General features: G+C 31.8%; 2 protein-coding genes across 3 annotated transcripts in view; one reads left to right on the top strand and one right to left on the bottom strand.

Moving 5' to 3' along the window:
• Window positions 1-9,543, top strand: part of Cue (Low-density lipoprotein receptor repeat domain-containing protein cueball) — a 30,502-nt gene extending 20,959 nt beyond the window's left edge. Inside the window, exons 2-6 of the mRNA XM_074249308.1 lie at window positions 4,567-4,782; window positions 4,892-5,693; window positions 6,251-6,568; window positions 8,397-8,679; window positions 9,216-9,543. Coding sequence (XP_074105409.1) covers window positions 4,567-4,782; window positions 4,892-5,693; window positions 6,251-6,568; window positions 8,397-8,679; window positions 9,216-9,287 — 1,691 coding nt within the window. The 3' untranslated portion in view covers window positions 9,288-9,543. The remainder of the gene's footprint in view (window positions 1-4,566; window positions 4,783-4,891; window positions 5,694-6,250; window positions 6,569-8,396; window positions 8,680-9,215) is intronic.
• Window positions 1-17,971, bottom strand: part of Pus10 (Pseudouridine synthase 10) — a 32,817-nt gene that overhangs the window by 2,685 nt on the left and 12,161 nt on the right. Inside the window, exons 4-7 of one of the 2 annotated variants that reach the window (XM_074249310.1) lie at window positions 15,042-15,241; window positions 14,860-14,985; window positions 14,597-14,789; window positions 10,610-11,156 (exon numbers count right to left, since the gene is read on the bottom strand). In XM_074249310.1, coding sequence (XP_074105411.1) covers window positions 10,709-11,156; window positions 14,597-14,789; window positions 14,860-14,985; window positions 15,042-15,241 — 967 coding nt within the window. In that variant the 3' untranslated portion in view covers window positions 10,610-10,708. Of the gene's footprint in view, window positions 1-10,609; window positions 11,157-14,596; window positions 14,790-14,859; window positions 14,986-15,041; window positions 15,242-17,971 lie in introns of those variants that run through there. The other variant, XM_074249311.1, reaches the window with a different exon arrangement.

Below are 17,971 nucleotides of genomic sequence, written 5' to 3'. Positions count from 1 at the left end.
GTCATCGTCAGGTCTGGAGAAATCCTAAGAAAACTACTGAAAAAAAATTTTTCGAAATTTTTTTTCGTCTTAAAAAAGGTCTACGGGCTTCAAAAAAATTTTTTCGATTGTTTCGTTCAAAAGCTCTTTTAGTAAATTTAATACCCTTTAATTTGACGTAATCAAAAAGCCTGTACGATAATTTGCCGCGGAGTTATCGTCAATCAAAGCAAAAAAGTTTTTTTCGACTTTGGAAATCAATAACTCTGGAAATAATGACCGTATAGGAAATCGAAGGAGGGTTTTGAAAACTACACAATATTCTCTATAAGAAAACGTAAACCGCTTTTGAAGAAAAAATTTTTTTTGAATTGAAAACTCGGACTGAAAAAAGACAAAAATTCGCATAATTAAGGATATTTGGATAACTTGGTATAACTTTGGATAAAATGGATGAACGAAGGATATCGTTGGTAATTTTTAACTTCAAAGTGTCCCCTAAAATCCCTAAGAAATTCAAAGCGCTGCGATTTTTTGTTCATAGTGCCCAGAAGCTTCAAATTCTGTGTTTTCGCAAAAATCACCATTATGAGCAATTTTGTGATTTTTATTCATTTTTCCATTGAAAAAATTTTTTTCAAAATTCTTTATTTTTCGATCAAAGAGATTGATTTTTCAAGAAATTTAAAAAAAAAAAAAAATTTTCAATTTTTTCGAAAATTTTTCGAAATTTTTTTATCAAAAATTTTTTTTTAATTTTTTTTTATCGTCTTCAGAATGCTTCACTATTGTCAAAAAAATTAACTCAATTTTTTCTGTCCGCTACAACTGCCTTAGTTTTAAATCTCATTTTAAAAATTCAATAAAAACAAATTGATATACCCCCGCGGAGTTCGGCTTTTCCTCACACAAAACTTGAATTTTACGTTTTCTTTTTAGCCTAAATTCCTTACGTGAATTTTATGTAAGCTTTTCTTTGATAAGCACCTTTTGATATGCCTCGTCGACATTTAGCTGCCACAGATGTGGCTCGCATTGTTACCCTCCTTCAAGAGGGCTACAGTCAGGTGGAAGTAGCAGCTTCTATGGGAGTGAGCCAGTCCGTTATCAGTCGGGCCTATGCCCGATTTAACGCGACTCAAAGTTACGATCGTCGTCCGGGTCAAGGTAGACTACGAATCACTACCGAGCGTGATGATCGAGCTATCATTCGAGAAGCTCGTCGAAACCCTACTGCGCATGCCCACACGATCGCTCATCAATTTCGCAGTCGTCGACAACGTCCTCCCCAACAACACATATCGGCATCGACGGTTCGAAATCGCTTTCGAGAGCAAGGACTACGCGCTAGACGCGCAAATCGCGTGCCTATGCTCACTCCACGACATCGCCGAGCCCGATTGGCCTATGCTCATGATCATCACCATTGGGGTCGTAGACAGTGGACCAGTGTATTATGGACTGACGAATCTCGATTTTGTCTTCATGGCAGCGATAGACGATCTCTCGTTTGGCGCCGTCGTGGAGAACGAGATCGGGATGGTTTTACGAGACCAGTTACAGCTTTCAATGGTGGATCAGTCATGGTGTGAGCAGGCGTGTCCTTCAATACCAGAACCCCGTTGGTCATCGTTCGTGGGACGTTGACTGCCGATAGGTACGTCGACGAAATTCTGGAGCCACACGTCCTGCCTATGCGCACACGCATGGGGGCAAGACGGTTCATTTTGATGCAGGATAATGCTCGTCCTCACACTGCAGTTCGTACGCGAACTTTTCTCCGCGCCAACATCGTAACAACGCTTAATCATCCAGCGATGAGTCCTGATTTGAACCCAATTGAGCATGTTTGGGACATGCTTGGGCGTCGATTGCGGCGAGACTATCCGCAACTGCACAATCTTCATCAGTTGACTCAAGCGTTGTTACGTTGTTGGCAAGGAATTTCGCAACGTGATATTCGACGATGCATCAACATGCAAGAGCGTTTACGAGCTGTGATTCGGAACAGAGGTGGCAATACACGGTACTGAGCAGTTACTGCCGTGCGTACAGAGGTCATTCGGCAGCTGCAAACAGACAAACACGCAGACAAAGACACACACACACACACACACACACGTGTGTGTGTGAGAAGCGTAAATCCGACCGAGCAACCTCCACGTGGTACGCTTTGGGTAACGCTAATGCCGGCGGTAAAACAACAGTCGAAAAAAATTGAGAAAATTTCGAAAAAATTTTCGAAAAAATTGAAATTTTTTTTTCAAATTTCTTGAAAAATCAATCTCTTTGATCGAAAAATAAAGAATTTTGAAAAAAATTTTTTCAATGGAAAAATGAATAAAAATCACAAAATTGCTCATAATGGTGATTTTTGCGAAAACACAGAATTTGAAGCTTCTGGGCACTATGAACAAAAAATCGCAGCGCTTTGAATTTCTTAGGGATTTTAGGGGACACTTTGAAGTTAAAAATTACCAACGATATCCTTCGTTCATCCATTTTATCCAAAGTTATACCAAGTTATCCAAATATCCTTAATTATGCGAATTTTTGTCTTTTTTCAGTCCGAGTTTTCAATTCAAAAAAATTTTTCTTCAAAAGCGGTTTACGTTTTCTTATAGAGAATATTGTGTAGTTTTCAAAACCCTCCTTCGATTTCCTATACGGTCATTATTTCCAGAGTTATTGATTTCCAAAGTCGAAAAAACTTTTTGCTTTGATTGACGATAACTCCGCGGCAAATTATCGTACAGGCTTTTTGATTACGTCAAATTAAAGGGTATTAAATTTACTAAAAGAGCTTTTGAACGAAACAATCGAAAAATTTTTTTGAAGCCCGTAGACCTTTTTTAAGACGAAAAAAAATTTCGAAAAATTTTTTTTCAGTAGTTTTCTTAGGATTTCTCCAGACCTGACGATGACAAAAAATGTTCATGATCATATCTAAAAACTAGACACTTGGAGCTACAATTTGCTTTTTTTTTTTTTCTGTGCGATCATTTTCCTCGGAGTTACAGCTCGCTGAAAATCACCAAAAAATTTGGAATTTTTTTTATATCCCTTAATTTTTGTGACTAGTGTATTAGCTATTGAAAATTTTTTTACTTAATGATTTATTAACTTTGGATTTCCCATTGAATGGCTAAGGATAAGTTACCCAATTCTGGCTAAAGTATGGGTTGCCATTCAACGGCCATGACTAGGCTTTCCAGCCTTGGCCCAGGTTTGGTTGCCCAGTCTTGGCCCTACGCTGGGTTTTCTTGTCTCGGCCATTCCATGATGAACCACCCGAGTGAAAACATAATTCCGCCGCACAACCGCACCACGGTTTTTTAAGCGCCGAACCACCGCTGCACTACAGACGTGACAATTCTGATTATTTTACAAGTACCGCCGCCGTGACAAGTAAAGATATTTTTATCCGCCGCACCACAGCTGTAACGACCCAAGTAAAAATGAAATTATTATTTTATATGAAAACATAGTAAATTTCATTCGACCGTCGCACCTCGGCTGCACTACCGTCGAAATTAAAAATCTACATCAACAATACAACTAAAAAAATGAAAAATTTCGCGGTACTCCAGCCTAATTTGAAAAAAATTTTTTTTTGAATATGAGGCATTTGAATAAAAGGAGATCAAATAATAGGTCTTACATTAAAATTTCTAGTCAGGTTATTTATTAATTAATTATTGGGTAATGAATTAATTATAATGCCATTTTTTTGTGAAATTGTAGGTATAATTTAGAATAGGTGCGGCGGTGGTACAGCGGTAGTGCGGCGATGCTAGGGAGAGTAAATTTTTAGCGTGCGGCGAAATAGTCCATCAAACGACGTTAATGCAGCGGTGGTGCGGCGGTCGAACGAAATTTATTATTTTCTCGTAAAAAATAATAATTTCATTTTTACTCGGGCAGTCTTAACCCAAGGCTGGGTTCTCTTGCCTCGGCTATTTTATAGCGAACCAATCTTGGCCGAATGCTGGGCTCTTTTGCCTTGGCCATTCTATGGCAAACCAGTGTTGGCTCAGGCTCGGATAATCATTGGGCTAGCCGAGGCTTGGTTGCCTAGTCTTGGCCCAGGCTCGGGTAATCTTTGGGTTGACCAAGGCTGATTACCCAGTCATGGACCAATATCGGTGCGCCAAGCTGGGTTAGCCAGTACTGGGCCAGGCAAGGCCCCGTCATTCAACTCTGGCAGTTCCTACATAGGTAGATCATTTCTACATCACATATAGAAGACTCTAGCTAAACTTGAAATCTGTAGCAGCTATAGCTTAAAAATTAAAATTTTTCATTGTTAATACCAACCCCCGGAACCCCTTACCCCACATACATATATATATATATATATATATATATATATATATATATATATATATATATATATAGCGTTGAAGAAACGTGTCATAGTGAGGGTGTAAAAATTCTAAATACCTCTTTGAAGATCATGTGGATAACATCGCATACAAGATTTTTAAAGAGACTGAAAAATTTTAGTACAAAATGAGTGACTAAGTCAATTATTTTCATAAGTTTCCATGGACGTTGACTAACAATTTTGACATTTTTAATTTACAGATGTTGCAGTCACCATCGGCCGTGAAGTCAACTTTTTTTCTAATAACGGCACTTTGTTAAGATACATAAAAAGTCGAGACTCAATGGGTTTTTCTGGAATAGCTTTCGATCAAATATCTCATATGTTATTTCTGGGTGACTCAAGTAACAATGCTGTGAAGATTTATTCCAAAGATCTTCAATCTAAAGATTATCAAATGAATATATTATTAGACAGTAAGAGATTTTACTTAACCACTTTTTATTTTTTATTAGAATTCATGCATAAATGTTATGGAGTGTACATGTGTAAGCATTTTTACAAAATTTTTCATTTATTTAATAGATAAAGTTGATACTCGGACAATGATGGATATGGCTTATGATCAATCTTCACAAAGCTTATTTTGGACTGACAATAAGAAACGAGCAATTTTCAAAATGAACATTAATTTCTTTAACACATCGAACTCGCCAGAAATGATTTTATATTTGATGAATGAAAACCCTCAAGGAATATCAATAGATTTATGTCATCAACGTTTATATTGGGCAAATAGCAATAAAACCCATCCAAGTATATCAAGCTCAAAACTTGATGGAACAGATTATACAGTCGTAATTAATGAAGATTTATATCGACCAGTTGACGTGACTGTAGATCATTTATCTAATAAATTGTATTGGATTGAGTATAGTGAAGGAATTTATTTTAATATTGAACGCAGCAATTTAGACGGAACCAGACGTGAATTATTAATAAATAGAAAATATCAACAGCCTTTTAATATTGCCGTAGATAACAATAGAATTTATTGGTCAGATTGGGTTCATAAGGCAGTTTGGAGTATCAATAAAAATGTGCAAAATGATAAAGTACCAAAAATATGGAAATCATTTCGTAATTATAATGGAGATGCTAATCCTACTTCGATAATTACCTACAGTAATATTGCTGAAGTTGAATGTGTTGTATTTGAAAGCGAGCCATCATTAAACCGCTCTGTTTTAAGTGATGACAACGAAAATTATAGCGTTGTGATGGAAAGCAATGAAGATCATTATGGATCTGTTATAACAAACGCAGAGCTTTGTTTAAATGATGGATATTTTAATAATCTAACCAATACATGCCAATGCAAATTAGGGTAATTATAATGTGTGCATTATACTAATACGAAAATTTGACAAATTGAATGGAACTATCAAATTTTTTTTATTATAATTAGAATCATCAATGATATCTTATAGTTTAGAATTTAATTAGCTCTTTTCTTCGCGAAAATGTCTTATGTAGCCCAATCCATGTCAAAAGTGGTTCTTTTATTCAAGTAATACCATTAATCGAAAGTAAAAAAGAATTGTTTTGTTCAAGAAAACTCTTGGATCATTCCATGTGGAATCGGTAAATACTCGAACTCGAATCCTTCCGATTTGTATAAATTTTGTCTTTATAAAAATTATTTATTACAGCTTTTTTTTATTTACATTAACTTCCAAACGATAAATTATGAAATGTGTAAAGATATAAGAGATTATTTACATTTAAGTAAATATACTTAAATTACAATTTTAAATTTACTATACCAACATACATCTAAATGATGGCGAGTTGATTAAGGCAGATCTAAATTAATGTTAAAAATTTTCTTTCTGGGTGCATTGGTATTCCTACTGAAAAATTAACATTTAATTATGTTTTTAGCTTCAACGGAGATCTTTGTGAGAAATCAGTTTGTGATAACTGGTGTGTTCATGGTGAATGTAGCATACTTTTTGATGGAAAACCCGATTGCAAGTGTCATTCAACTTATCAGGGATTGCGATGTGAAGAAGAAATTTGTTTTAATTATTGCTTCAATGATGGAGAATGTACAATCCACAATAATAAGCCAGTTTGTTCTTGTAAATATTTTCAGGGTCCTAGATGTGAAGAAATAGATAACGTTACACAATTATGCACAATTTTGTGTGCGAGTCCGTTATATACGATCTATGATAAAGAAAATATTAATTTTTGCCGGTAAGTTTGTAATATATGATTTTTATAATATTTTTGCTCATTCTTTATTTTTCCTTTTTCTCCTGATAGTACACGGAAAAAAGTAAACTGTAATAAATAATAGTCGAGTTGTAATAAGTAATGATCAACTGATAAAAATTACCATTTCAAACAGTAAAATCGTGATTTTACTAGTCACTATGTAATATTTATTATTTACACGCTAAAAAATACTATTTCAAACAGAAATATTCACTATGTGAAAGTCGAAAATGTTAAAGTATAATAATTAAGAACTTTGACTTTGATATTTATAATTTCGTATGTAAAAAATGATCGTATGATATTTAAAAAATATAAACTACAGTTAGTAAATTTCTATATAAGCAACATCAATATTTACAAAGTAAAATGGTAGATTTTAAACACAACGCTAAAGATGAAACTGTAATTATTGATGTTCTTAGACGGGTAAAATATACATCTTAAAAGTAGAATTTTTACTGTTTCAAACGTTAAATTCTCCCAGAGTGTAGGACCTTCCCCTTCTCCTCATTTGTAAAGTTAGTGCTCTTGCAGAGCATTAGCATGTACTACAGTCGAATCGCGTTATGAGTCCGGCTTTTTTCTTTGTTTTTTAACCAGACTCGTGTTAATAAGAGAGAGACACAAGGAAGGCTCATAACGCGACTTGACTGTATCTTTTTTGCCAATGCGCATGACTTTTTTAACACGTGTTGGACAGCGCCGACACTAACACTGCCAAGATAGCCAGAAATACGTGGTTAATAAAACTCCTGACAAAAATGTTCCTCCAACGTTTGTATAGCGTTGCGGTTAGGTGGTAGTCTCGCGTGCGTTAAGGTTACTATTCGAAACTCGGTTAGGGCAATATTTTTCGGAATTTATTTTTAAGGCAAGCGTAAAACTTCTTCTCAATGAATGAATGTAAAGGTAATTGAAACCTTATCCCCTCCTCCAGCTCCTCTAAAAAACTCCGAAAATAAAAAATGTAAAAAAAAAAAAAATATTAATTAAACAAAAAAAAAAGACAAACTAAAAAAAAAATTTTTTTATTCATAGTTTTTTTTTATTGTTAATTTTTTTGTTAATCCCGATAGCAAATTTAATAAATTATATCCGAAAATAATATTTAAAACTATAAAATTTAAATAGTCCGGGTTGTTATTTACTATTATTATTGTTAAAAATTACTTGGCGTGATATTATAAAATACATATTAAAATGGCGATTTTTACTGTTTGAAACTGTAAAATTTATAAAACCACTGTTATTATTTACTATAGTCATAGTCACAATTTACACGGTACGATAGTATAGACTACACATTGAAACGGCAATTTTTACTGTTTGAAACTGTAATCTATAAAGATGAAAGAGTCGTTATTTACTATAGTGACCGCTACTAATCACTTATTTTGGATATTAAATTATAAATTGTGGCTTTAATACTTTCTACATTTAGATTTGTAATATTTACATTTTTGCCACCCCGATGTCCGCTGTACAGTTTGAAACTGTAAAAAGTAACCGGAATCCGAGTAAATTTTACAGTTTACTTTTTTCCGTGTATGAATGATGGAGCCTCTTTCCAGTTATTGGCTGTTCTTGTGTCAAATAGATTCACTTTCCTAAATGTCTTGATTCACAGACAGAGTAATTTCTGATCTCAATATACAATTATTAAGCAAACATAAATTTTTATAATTGAGATTCAACTATAATACACAATTTGCACTACCTAATTTGAATAAATTTCAAGTGTATAATCTACATATTTTTTGGTTAAGATAAAACATTCCATTATTACAAATTTGTGACTTTTTAGCTGTTCCAGAATCAATTCAACTGCCGATCTATACGATCAATTTATAAATGATTCATGGGCGAAAATATTGACAATCGCTCTCTTAGTAATTATTGGAATATTACTTATTTTAATAGTGATTCTAAGTTACTTTGTCAACAAATTTAGATGTCGCCCACTTATAAAAAAACGTTTTGTCATCAGTAAAAAAGGTATCACCCCACTAACATCAAGACCTCGATTGTCGAGTGATCAATGTGAAATAATGATTGAGGATTGTTGTAACATGAATATTTGTGAAACTGTGAGTATAATAACAAAAAGGCTACATAATTATCATAGTGCTATTAATGTAACAGTACTCTATAAAATATTAAATTTCACAATCATAAAAAGATAGATTCATGAAATGTGTTTACTATTACTAAATTAGGGTTTTTAACACTACTTCCCACTTACTTATAATTTTTTAATCAAACTTTCCTTTTTTTATTTATAATATACTTGTGTCTCTTAGTCGTTCGTATGGAATTCGTAAATTACTAATACAAATGACATGTTAACAATTGTAAAAAAAAAACCTTTTTTTTTATGATCGTAAGGGGATAAAAAAAATTAAATATTTTATCGTTCATCTATAAAATAATCTTCAAAATTTGTATAATACATAACTTACTGTAACTCACTCATTTTTTTTTTTTTAGTTCCTTGAGCTAGAATTAAATCGTTTTGTAATGGGGTTTAGTGTGCTATAAAATTCATGCCTAAAACAATTAAATTCAAATATAACATAATCTCATATTATATAATGTTAATTCCATTATATTAAATCTTTTTCAGCCTTGTTATGAACCCAAAGCTAAGAATCAGGATCTGAAAGAAAAAAAAGTAAAAGGAAGATTTCATTGTTGACGAAAGTATATTAGTAATCATAAAAATCTACTTATACCTCATTCAACGATAAAATATTGTATAGTATTATAGATAATTTTAAAGAACACTATTTAATAATTATAAAGTATAATATTTTTAACGTCAATAATAATTCATTATCATTTCATTCATGAAAAATTACAAGAAAAACTGCAATTCCATATCAAGATCTAATAATGTACTTAAAAATTTTTATTGTTTTGCTGACAAAAATAAAAATAAATTTTATAAATCACGGGTTTAATATTTTTATTTATCATGTGAATTAATTATAATTACGAATCTAAAATTATAAGCGTGTTAGAAGTTATACTTCATTAGGTTAATTAAAATGATTTCTAATTTGTACAAACAATTAATTGAAATAAAATTGTAGGTTAAATTATTAATAATAAATAATGGTTACTCATTCGTTCAATTATTCAAAATAATTATCGTTAATTAAAGAAAGAAATGCACTGATAACTGTTGTGCTGATTCAAATATGTTATACTAGCAATATTTTACATACATATTAGGCACGTAGTTAAAAGTTCACATGAATTTCGCCGAGTGAATGAACCTGATTTTTATCTGGTGTATGCAGTTATATATTCAGATCATGAAAAATTATATATAAATTTAATACAAGTATCAAAGACGATTGAATTATCTGATTTTAAAAGTGTTTCCACAGATCGATTAATTTCAATAATTCTTCCATACTTTAGTAGTATGGGAAAGGTTTGATATTCATCTAGAATTAGATAATGACTTAACTTATGCAGTGTGGCTATAAAGTGAATAATAGCAGTAGTTTTCGGTTTCAAGAATGACAAAAACTAAAGAGTGCTGTTATACATAAAGAAATTTCAGCAAATAATTTCTTAACCAAGCCCAGGCTATTTGGATTTATATCTTGAAATTCCTGCAACGGAAGATAAAGACTATTGATTATCTCGCCCCTATAATATAATAGTTTTCTTATGAAATCTTCATGACAAAATAGCCTAAATGCATTTACAAAATATTAGCGTATAAAATAGCAGAAGTTATTTATTTCATTTGCATTTATGCGATAAATATTCATATATTATCATAAATTATCAGTGGATGAAAGAATATTATCATTTTAAAGTATAGGTGTTCGTAAAGTTGACTTATTTAATCATTTTACTTGACTGGAGGTCAATAAATTCATCGATTTCTTAATATATGCAGATATATTTACATATTTTTAATTTGTATGAGACGAAAATCATCATCATAATAATTTATATGCAATAAATTCTAAAAAAGAGGAAATAACTAAATTTGCTCAATTAGTTTCTTTCAATTTATATTTATTTTTACAAGTAGAAAAAATTTTTCATGATAAATTATAAAAATTTCTCAAGAGAACTAAGAATTTTAACCTTTGATTATGGCCAATGGAGATTAATACTAGTAACATCTAATGCAACTATGTCGAGATCGACACCAAGAAGATCACAAAGGTTTGGTTTAGTTCTTTCAAAGTCACCATGGATAAACTCTTTAATATAAGTTCCTGCTTGTGTCTTAATATCAACAATAAAAAATTGACCCATGATTGAATAATCCATTTTTTTATTCGGATTTTTTTCCTGAATTTCTTTTATTTCAGCATGTGATAAATATCGGGCACGGACTTGATGGACTGTTCGGTCACGTGATGCTAGTGGTCGTCTATGTAGAACTCGAACAGGAGTTTTCTGTTTTATTTTTAAATTTTTGATCAAATTAATTTTTTCTAATGATAACGAATTTTCTAAAGACTTAGTAGTACATAAGGCCCTGTAAAATTTTTTTTTTACATTTTCACCTTCCTTCAGATTTTTTAAATCGAATCTGAAACAAATATAGATTACCTATGAATGTCTTTTTTGACAGCCCTGATAGATTATAAATGACTAAATAAATTAAAAAACAAAGTATAGTGAGGGAATATGCAATGTAAAATTAATGAAGTGCTATAACACAACGATAGTTAGCAGTTTCCTGCTACGAAAACTGTAAATTTTCAAAAATTCAGAAGGGTAACGGTTGTTTGACTTTTGAAAAGTAGATTTTTGTGAATTTCGTAATTTCGAGGATTTAAATTAAATCTAGCTATTCTTAGATATTTTTACGTATACAATACATGGGTAATTCTCATTTTCCACAAAAACATCTGTGCGCAGTGTCTTTCTAAGCCGTAGTACTTAATTACTGGATAGATTATTTTAAACTTCCTGCTAAGAAAATCGAAGATTTTCAAAAATCGGGAAGTTATTGGTTTTACCCCGTTTTGCAAAAATCGAGTTTCCATCAGATCTCGACGTTTGAAGGACCCAGAAAGCTTCCCTGACTATCCCCGCGAGGTTGTCACTATGTATGTATGTATGTATGTATGTATGTATGTATGTATGTATGTATGTATGTATGTATGTATGTATGTACCGTTGTCGTCATTGATTCATAACAGTTGGTAATAATAAGGTGGAAAAGAAAAATATAAATTTGGACATCGCTCTTTAAAAATGAATAATTTTAATCAGCACAGACAAAAGAAATTCCATAAAATAAATAATTATGTAATCAGACAAGTTATTAGTATAGAAATTAAATGGAAAAAAAAATGGATCTGAGGACCATTAAAAAAAATAAAAATCCCTATACGCAGTTACGACTAGAGAAATACTTATAATTATTTTAAAATATAGGAGTAGAGAAATAAAAATAAATTTAATTCTCTTTAAGAATTAAAGGAAAAAAATCTAAATTCCTTATCAATTTTAGTTCTAAAAAATGACTCTATAAAATATAAATAATACTATTAAAGAAATAATTTCAGTTTATAAAGAACTATAAAAATACAAGTCGAAAATGAAAAAAGACTAAAATTATAAAATGGTTTATTGAACCATTTTTATTGTTATACAAATTAAATTATAAAAATAAATGAATAAGAAAATTTTCAAATATTTAAGAATTTTATTTAAGACAGTAACAATAAATGACAATTGATAAGGAATTTAGATTTTTTTCCTTTAATTCTTAAAGAGAATTAAATTTATTTTTATTTCTCTACTCCTATATTTTAAAATAATTATAAGTATTTCTCTAGTCGTAATTGCGTTTAGGTATTTTTATTTTTTTCATGGTCCTCAGATCCATTTTTCTTTTCCATTTAATTTCTATACTAATAACTTGTCTGATTACATAATTATTTATTTTATGGGATTTCTTTTGTCTGTGCTGATTAAAATTATTCATTTTTAAATTCATTATTTAGTGAAATTTTTAAAGAGGGATGTCTAAATTTATATTTTTCTTTTCCACCTTATTATTATTACCAACTGTTATGAATCAATGTATATATATATATATATAAAACTCAAAAGCTCATATAGAGCTCAAAAGCATAAAAAAGCTATTTCTTTGAGCTCGGAGAGCTTAAAATGACACGTAAATTGTGTTTTTGGGCTTGAAGAGCTCAAAAACATCATCAGTGCAATTATGTGTCTAGGTATGGATTTACCGCGAAGTTGCAGGGATGGCCTTGAAGGTTAACCGTTTCCCTAATCTTTTCAAATAAAATGTAGATGAAATGCTTCGTGATTGCATATTTTAAAAAAATCCTCTAGACAGTTATTGAGCGACTCATGATACGAAGCATCAGTGAGTGTTTTACGATCGAAAAACTTTTTTCGCCTTATTTCGGCAACTATTTTTATTATTATAGCCTTGTTAGTTCACAGAATCAAGATATTTTGCATAGTATTGTGAAGATAATTTCATGAAGATTAATTTGACACTTTAAAAAAATTTATTAAGGGGGGAAGTCCATGTAAAAAGCTTAAAATCGGTCATTTTTTTTAAATATTTTTAAAGGTGATCAAATAATTTTATTGTTTTAAAACTTTAACACAACTTTATTGAACTTTTCTCGAGTAGAAGAGTAATTACTTTTTCTTTTCAAAATGGCGGCTGAGGATAATTTTTTGTTTGCTGCCTTCGACGCGAGGTTCCAAACCGCAATATTTATCACTCATTAACCATTGATTTGAAACAAAAAAATTTAAGTGTTTTCTCTCTAGAATATATTAACAGAAAGGATAAACATTTAACATAAAAAATAAGTATAAAATTCAATATAAAATAATCCTTTGAAAAAAAGTCAAAATTTAGGGCTATTTTTTGACCCTAAAAAAAGTACTTGAGCTATAACTTTGTTAATATTCGAGATTTTATTTTTTTTCCCTCGTCAGTACGTGCTCAGCATACTATATTTTCAGTTTATTAAAAAAAAAAAAAAAAAAAAAAAAAATTGATTTTTTGAAAATTTTATGGACATAGCATTTAATAGATTTTACTGTTAGGCAGTAGCAGAGCAGACCAAAACATCCCATAGGAAATGTAACAATTTTTTTTATTTCAGAATTATTTAAGCTTAATGTCAAATACCATTTTGCACTTTTTGTGATTACCAGAAAAAAAAAATTTTTTTTATTGTTCAAAGAAAAAATTTTGATAACATCTGACTATATGCAAGTCTGATAAGATCTAATTATATATAGACCTATATATTATTAGATCTGATCATGTATAGACTTATATATGATTACATATGGAGTTATGACAGCCAGATGTGATCATATCTAATTATATATAGACTTATATACAATTGTATATAATCATATATAATTAAACAAAAACTTTTTTCATCAGGTAGGTAAAAAATCGGGGAAACCAAGTAAAATTTTGGTTTTTCGAAGAGTGAAGTATAATTATTATATATACAGAATAAAAATCATAAAGTACCAGTGAAAAATTTTAACAACTATACTCGTCAGTCACTGTCAAACGACAGTCGTTCAATAGTCCAGCGAAGATCATTTATCGACACTGTGAATTCACGGTGCATTCACCGTCGTTTCACGATCATTTTATCGTGACCACGAATTCGCCAGGGTAGCCTAGCAGATACTGGCGCGTATTATTCATAGATTGAGTATCGTCTGCACGTAAAAACCCCCATACGTCCGCCTAGGACAGAAATCTATTTTCGACCTAGACAGACGAATAAGTCAAGGTGTCGAACCCAAAGACTTTTTTTCTCTATAGTGGAGACCTAATTTGAAAAGATTCGCGATTATTTTTCATAGAAAGACATGTTTATTTTTTCATCAGCTTTCATACCCAGAAATGAGAATTACCCCTGTATGGAATGTTTTTTTATTTAAGTTTTATTTAAGCAAGTAATTGAAAACTATCGCCAGGAAATATTAAATGATAGTAAAACTTACGGTGATAATATTCTTAAATGAGAACTGATTTTGACTAGATCTGACGAGTCATTTATTTGTACAACTAGCTTTCGGAATGTTTCACTGGAAAATGTTGTGATTTTAGGGTTTATTAGCTCAATTGCAAAAGGCCTCCCTATATTTATTGTTCGTACATCAATGTCTTCTCGACCAGAAGAGAGGAATTTAAAAGCTACAAACAAAAATTTATGGACATCAAAATTACAATAGAAATTCCATCATTTTACAATATAAGAACTTACATTCAGCTCGAGTATAGTTTACAATCACATTACAGAGTATATCTTGAACAGAAGTTTCCATTTTTTTTTGTCCATTTACAAACCACGGAGTTTGGCTCAGTTTACGAGATAATTTCATATAACGTCCTAAAATTTAATGTCAATTATTCAAAAATTTCAATTTTAAATTGTTAATTACTAACCTCCAACAAAGAGACTTTCACGAGTACATTTAACTTTGTCCATTATTGCATGAACAAGGGGTTGAGATGGCGGAGTAGAAAAAGCTTCCATAGCAATTTCTTCCGTGATGTCATTTAGAATTTTATCAATATTGTTTTTACTAAAACGATTATCTGTCTGTTTTTTTGTTAATTTTAAAGAATTTAGATATTTTTTCATTCTGAAATAAATATCAAGATTTGTAAAATTTGAATAAATAGAGGTTTGATAGATAATAAAGTCAAAACTCCCAATAAATTTAATGACTTTTGTAAAAAGATTTTTCAACTTCCTGTTTTGGAAGTTATTAATAATTTAAAATATAATATTATGAACTGTACTGGCATGGGTTTTCTCTGTGGTTTCCTCATCGCCACTATTCCAACAACCGATCGAAAGGGGTGAAGAATAGGGTAAATGCAGTACAGAAAGCACAAGTTGGTCCACAGCCGCATGGAGAATAATGAAAGGTATGTGCAGGAATTTGAAAGTGAGAGCAGATATGTCGATAATAAAAGTGGAGAATATATTGATAATAAGAATTGAAAGATTGTGTTGATAATATAAAAGCGGAGAGCATACGTTGATAATAGAGAGTTTAGAAAAAAGACTATATGTGGAGACGCTGAGACAATTAGCTTTGTAAAAGCCATAAATGGTATATAAGTAAAACTCATAATAATAATAATAATAATAATAATAATAATAATATAATATTATGAATAATTTTCAAAAGTACACGGAAAGAAAATCGAAGAAATTTTTATTATTTTACGATCGTAATTTTCATTAAATAAAATAGTACACAGAAAAAAAGGTTCACTTAAGCCAAGAAAATATTTTTCTTGCTAATTATTATCTTGAGCGATAAGAAATTTTTTTTTTTGACACTTGTCAAATTTCGTCGAAAAATAACTAACATAAAAATTAACGGCCTTGAGAGAAAGCCGGCCATTTGGCCACGCACTAAAATTCAGTATAAAACCTTCTCAAGGTCAAATCTAAAATCTCTCTGTGTAAACTACAATATCTTTTGTCGAAAATTCACATTTGGAAAGAAAATAAAACTTAGTTAAATTTACAACTTACGAATGGATTAAATAAAATAATTTGGATTAAATGAAAATAATTTAGACAATGTTTAAGGTTACTCAAATATCGGAATTGATATAACTTGGATTAAAAATTTATTCAATAAATTCTCGAACATAACAAATAGGATTAATTCAAGATACGAAGAACTCTTGGAATTAAATAATTATTGTTGTAATATTAAGAACAGTAATTTAGCAAATGGGAAAATTATAATTAGGAATTAAGGAATGTTAATTAGGAAATAAGAACGGAAATTATTTTAGTAGGGAAATAATTCATTGTATTATTGTTATTATTGGAAATTGTAAATAGTGTGATTGTGTGTGCGTAAAGTCTACCTCGGTTTCATGGTATACTCCTCTGCCATCGGGGTAGATCTCTTAGAGTAACGTGAGGGTCTGTGGGACAGCGTGAAATAAGTTAGAGTAGCGTGAGGGTCTAGTGGACAGCGAGTACTACAGCGACGTGAGGGTCAGCTAGACAGCGCGAAATGTAACCGAATGAGAGTTGAGTGTGAATGAGATTATCCTATGAATTTCTATCAATTATTGTAAGGCCTTACTTCAGTTGCAAATAGGATAGGATAAATATATATTTTGTAAAACGAATTTCTGTGTTTAAGTTTTCGTTCCTTTCAGCAATCTCTCACAACCCTGACCTATTACTCCATGTTCTGGATACTGAGTCCACAAATCCAGTGGCGCCCTTAATAAAACAAAAAAAGGGGCGACCAACGAGCAAACGACATCCCGTTTCAATTTGGAAAAATTTGTTTTGTAGTTTTTTTGAGATTTCTCAAAATCTACCGGTCCGAATCGATTCAAACTATATTTAAAATCTAAGTTTGGTCAAGTCCTTTCGAATAGCTTCAATCGGGATGAAATCGGTTAAACCGTTCAAAAATTATAAAAGGGTCACACACACACACACACACACACACACCGTGTCGGGCTTGCTGGGTCCCGCATCGGACGCCTCCCCAGGTGGCGGATAAGGGAATTCCCGACATGTCTACGCGCCAAATAGTTAGTTAGTGAGGAAATAAAATACTCGGGGTGGACCAAAACCTAGAAAAAGATGATATGGAAATGTCAGAACAATTTCAAACATCGTTTACAGTACAGGGGATGGATACCCCAGTACCGGCAAGGGAAGTTTTGGTCACTTCTGAGAAACTGTCACCGCAAAGAAAGTGCAACAACAAGAAGAGGCAGCTTTCCATGCCCTGCTCTTCCTCTGCAAGTGACAATCCAGCACAGAAAAAGGAAAAAGGAAGAAGAACACAAAACAGTGGTTTCCTTGACTAAAACTCTAAAACAACCGAGTGAGGGAGGCTCTAAGAAACCGAGGAGAAGGAAAACAAGAACTACGGCTGTCTTAGTTCAACCAGTAGAGGGCCGAACATATGCCGATCTCCTGAAAAAAGTCAAAACCAAGATAAATCCTGTCGAGACAGACGTAGACATAAAGTCTATAAAACGGACGAAGCACGGAGGCGTTCTCCTCGAAATGGCCCGAAAGACCAAAGATAGCAGTGTTTTTACCGAAGCGGTAAAGTCAGCCACTGCTAATATCGGTACGGTCAAGACGCTATTACCAATAACAACGATCGAGATTCTCGACCTAGATGAAATCTCTACTGAGGGAGACGTCCGCGAAGCAATTAAACGTGAATTCGCTAACAGCCTGGCGATCAAACGGGTAAATCTGACAAAACCCACACCACGAAGCAATCGAGCAGCCTTCTGCGAGATAGACGAGACCAGCACGATTAAGGCTCTTGACAAGGCCTGTATAAAGATCAGCTGGGTTAGCT

Source organism: Cotesia typhae, unplaced genomic scaffold (genome assembly GCF_013202065.1).
Source record: "Cotesia typhae breed Kobodo isofemale line unplaced genomic scaffold, CoteBio_Ctyphae contig_5, whole genome shotgun sequence".
Taxonomy (NCBI): Eukaryota; Metazoa; Arthropoda; class Insecta; order Hymenoptera; family Braconidae; genus Cotesia; species Cotesia typhae.
The sequence above is the reverse complement of the archived record's forward strand: the minus strand, read 5'-3'. Positions and strand labels throughout refer to the sequence as shown.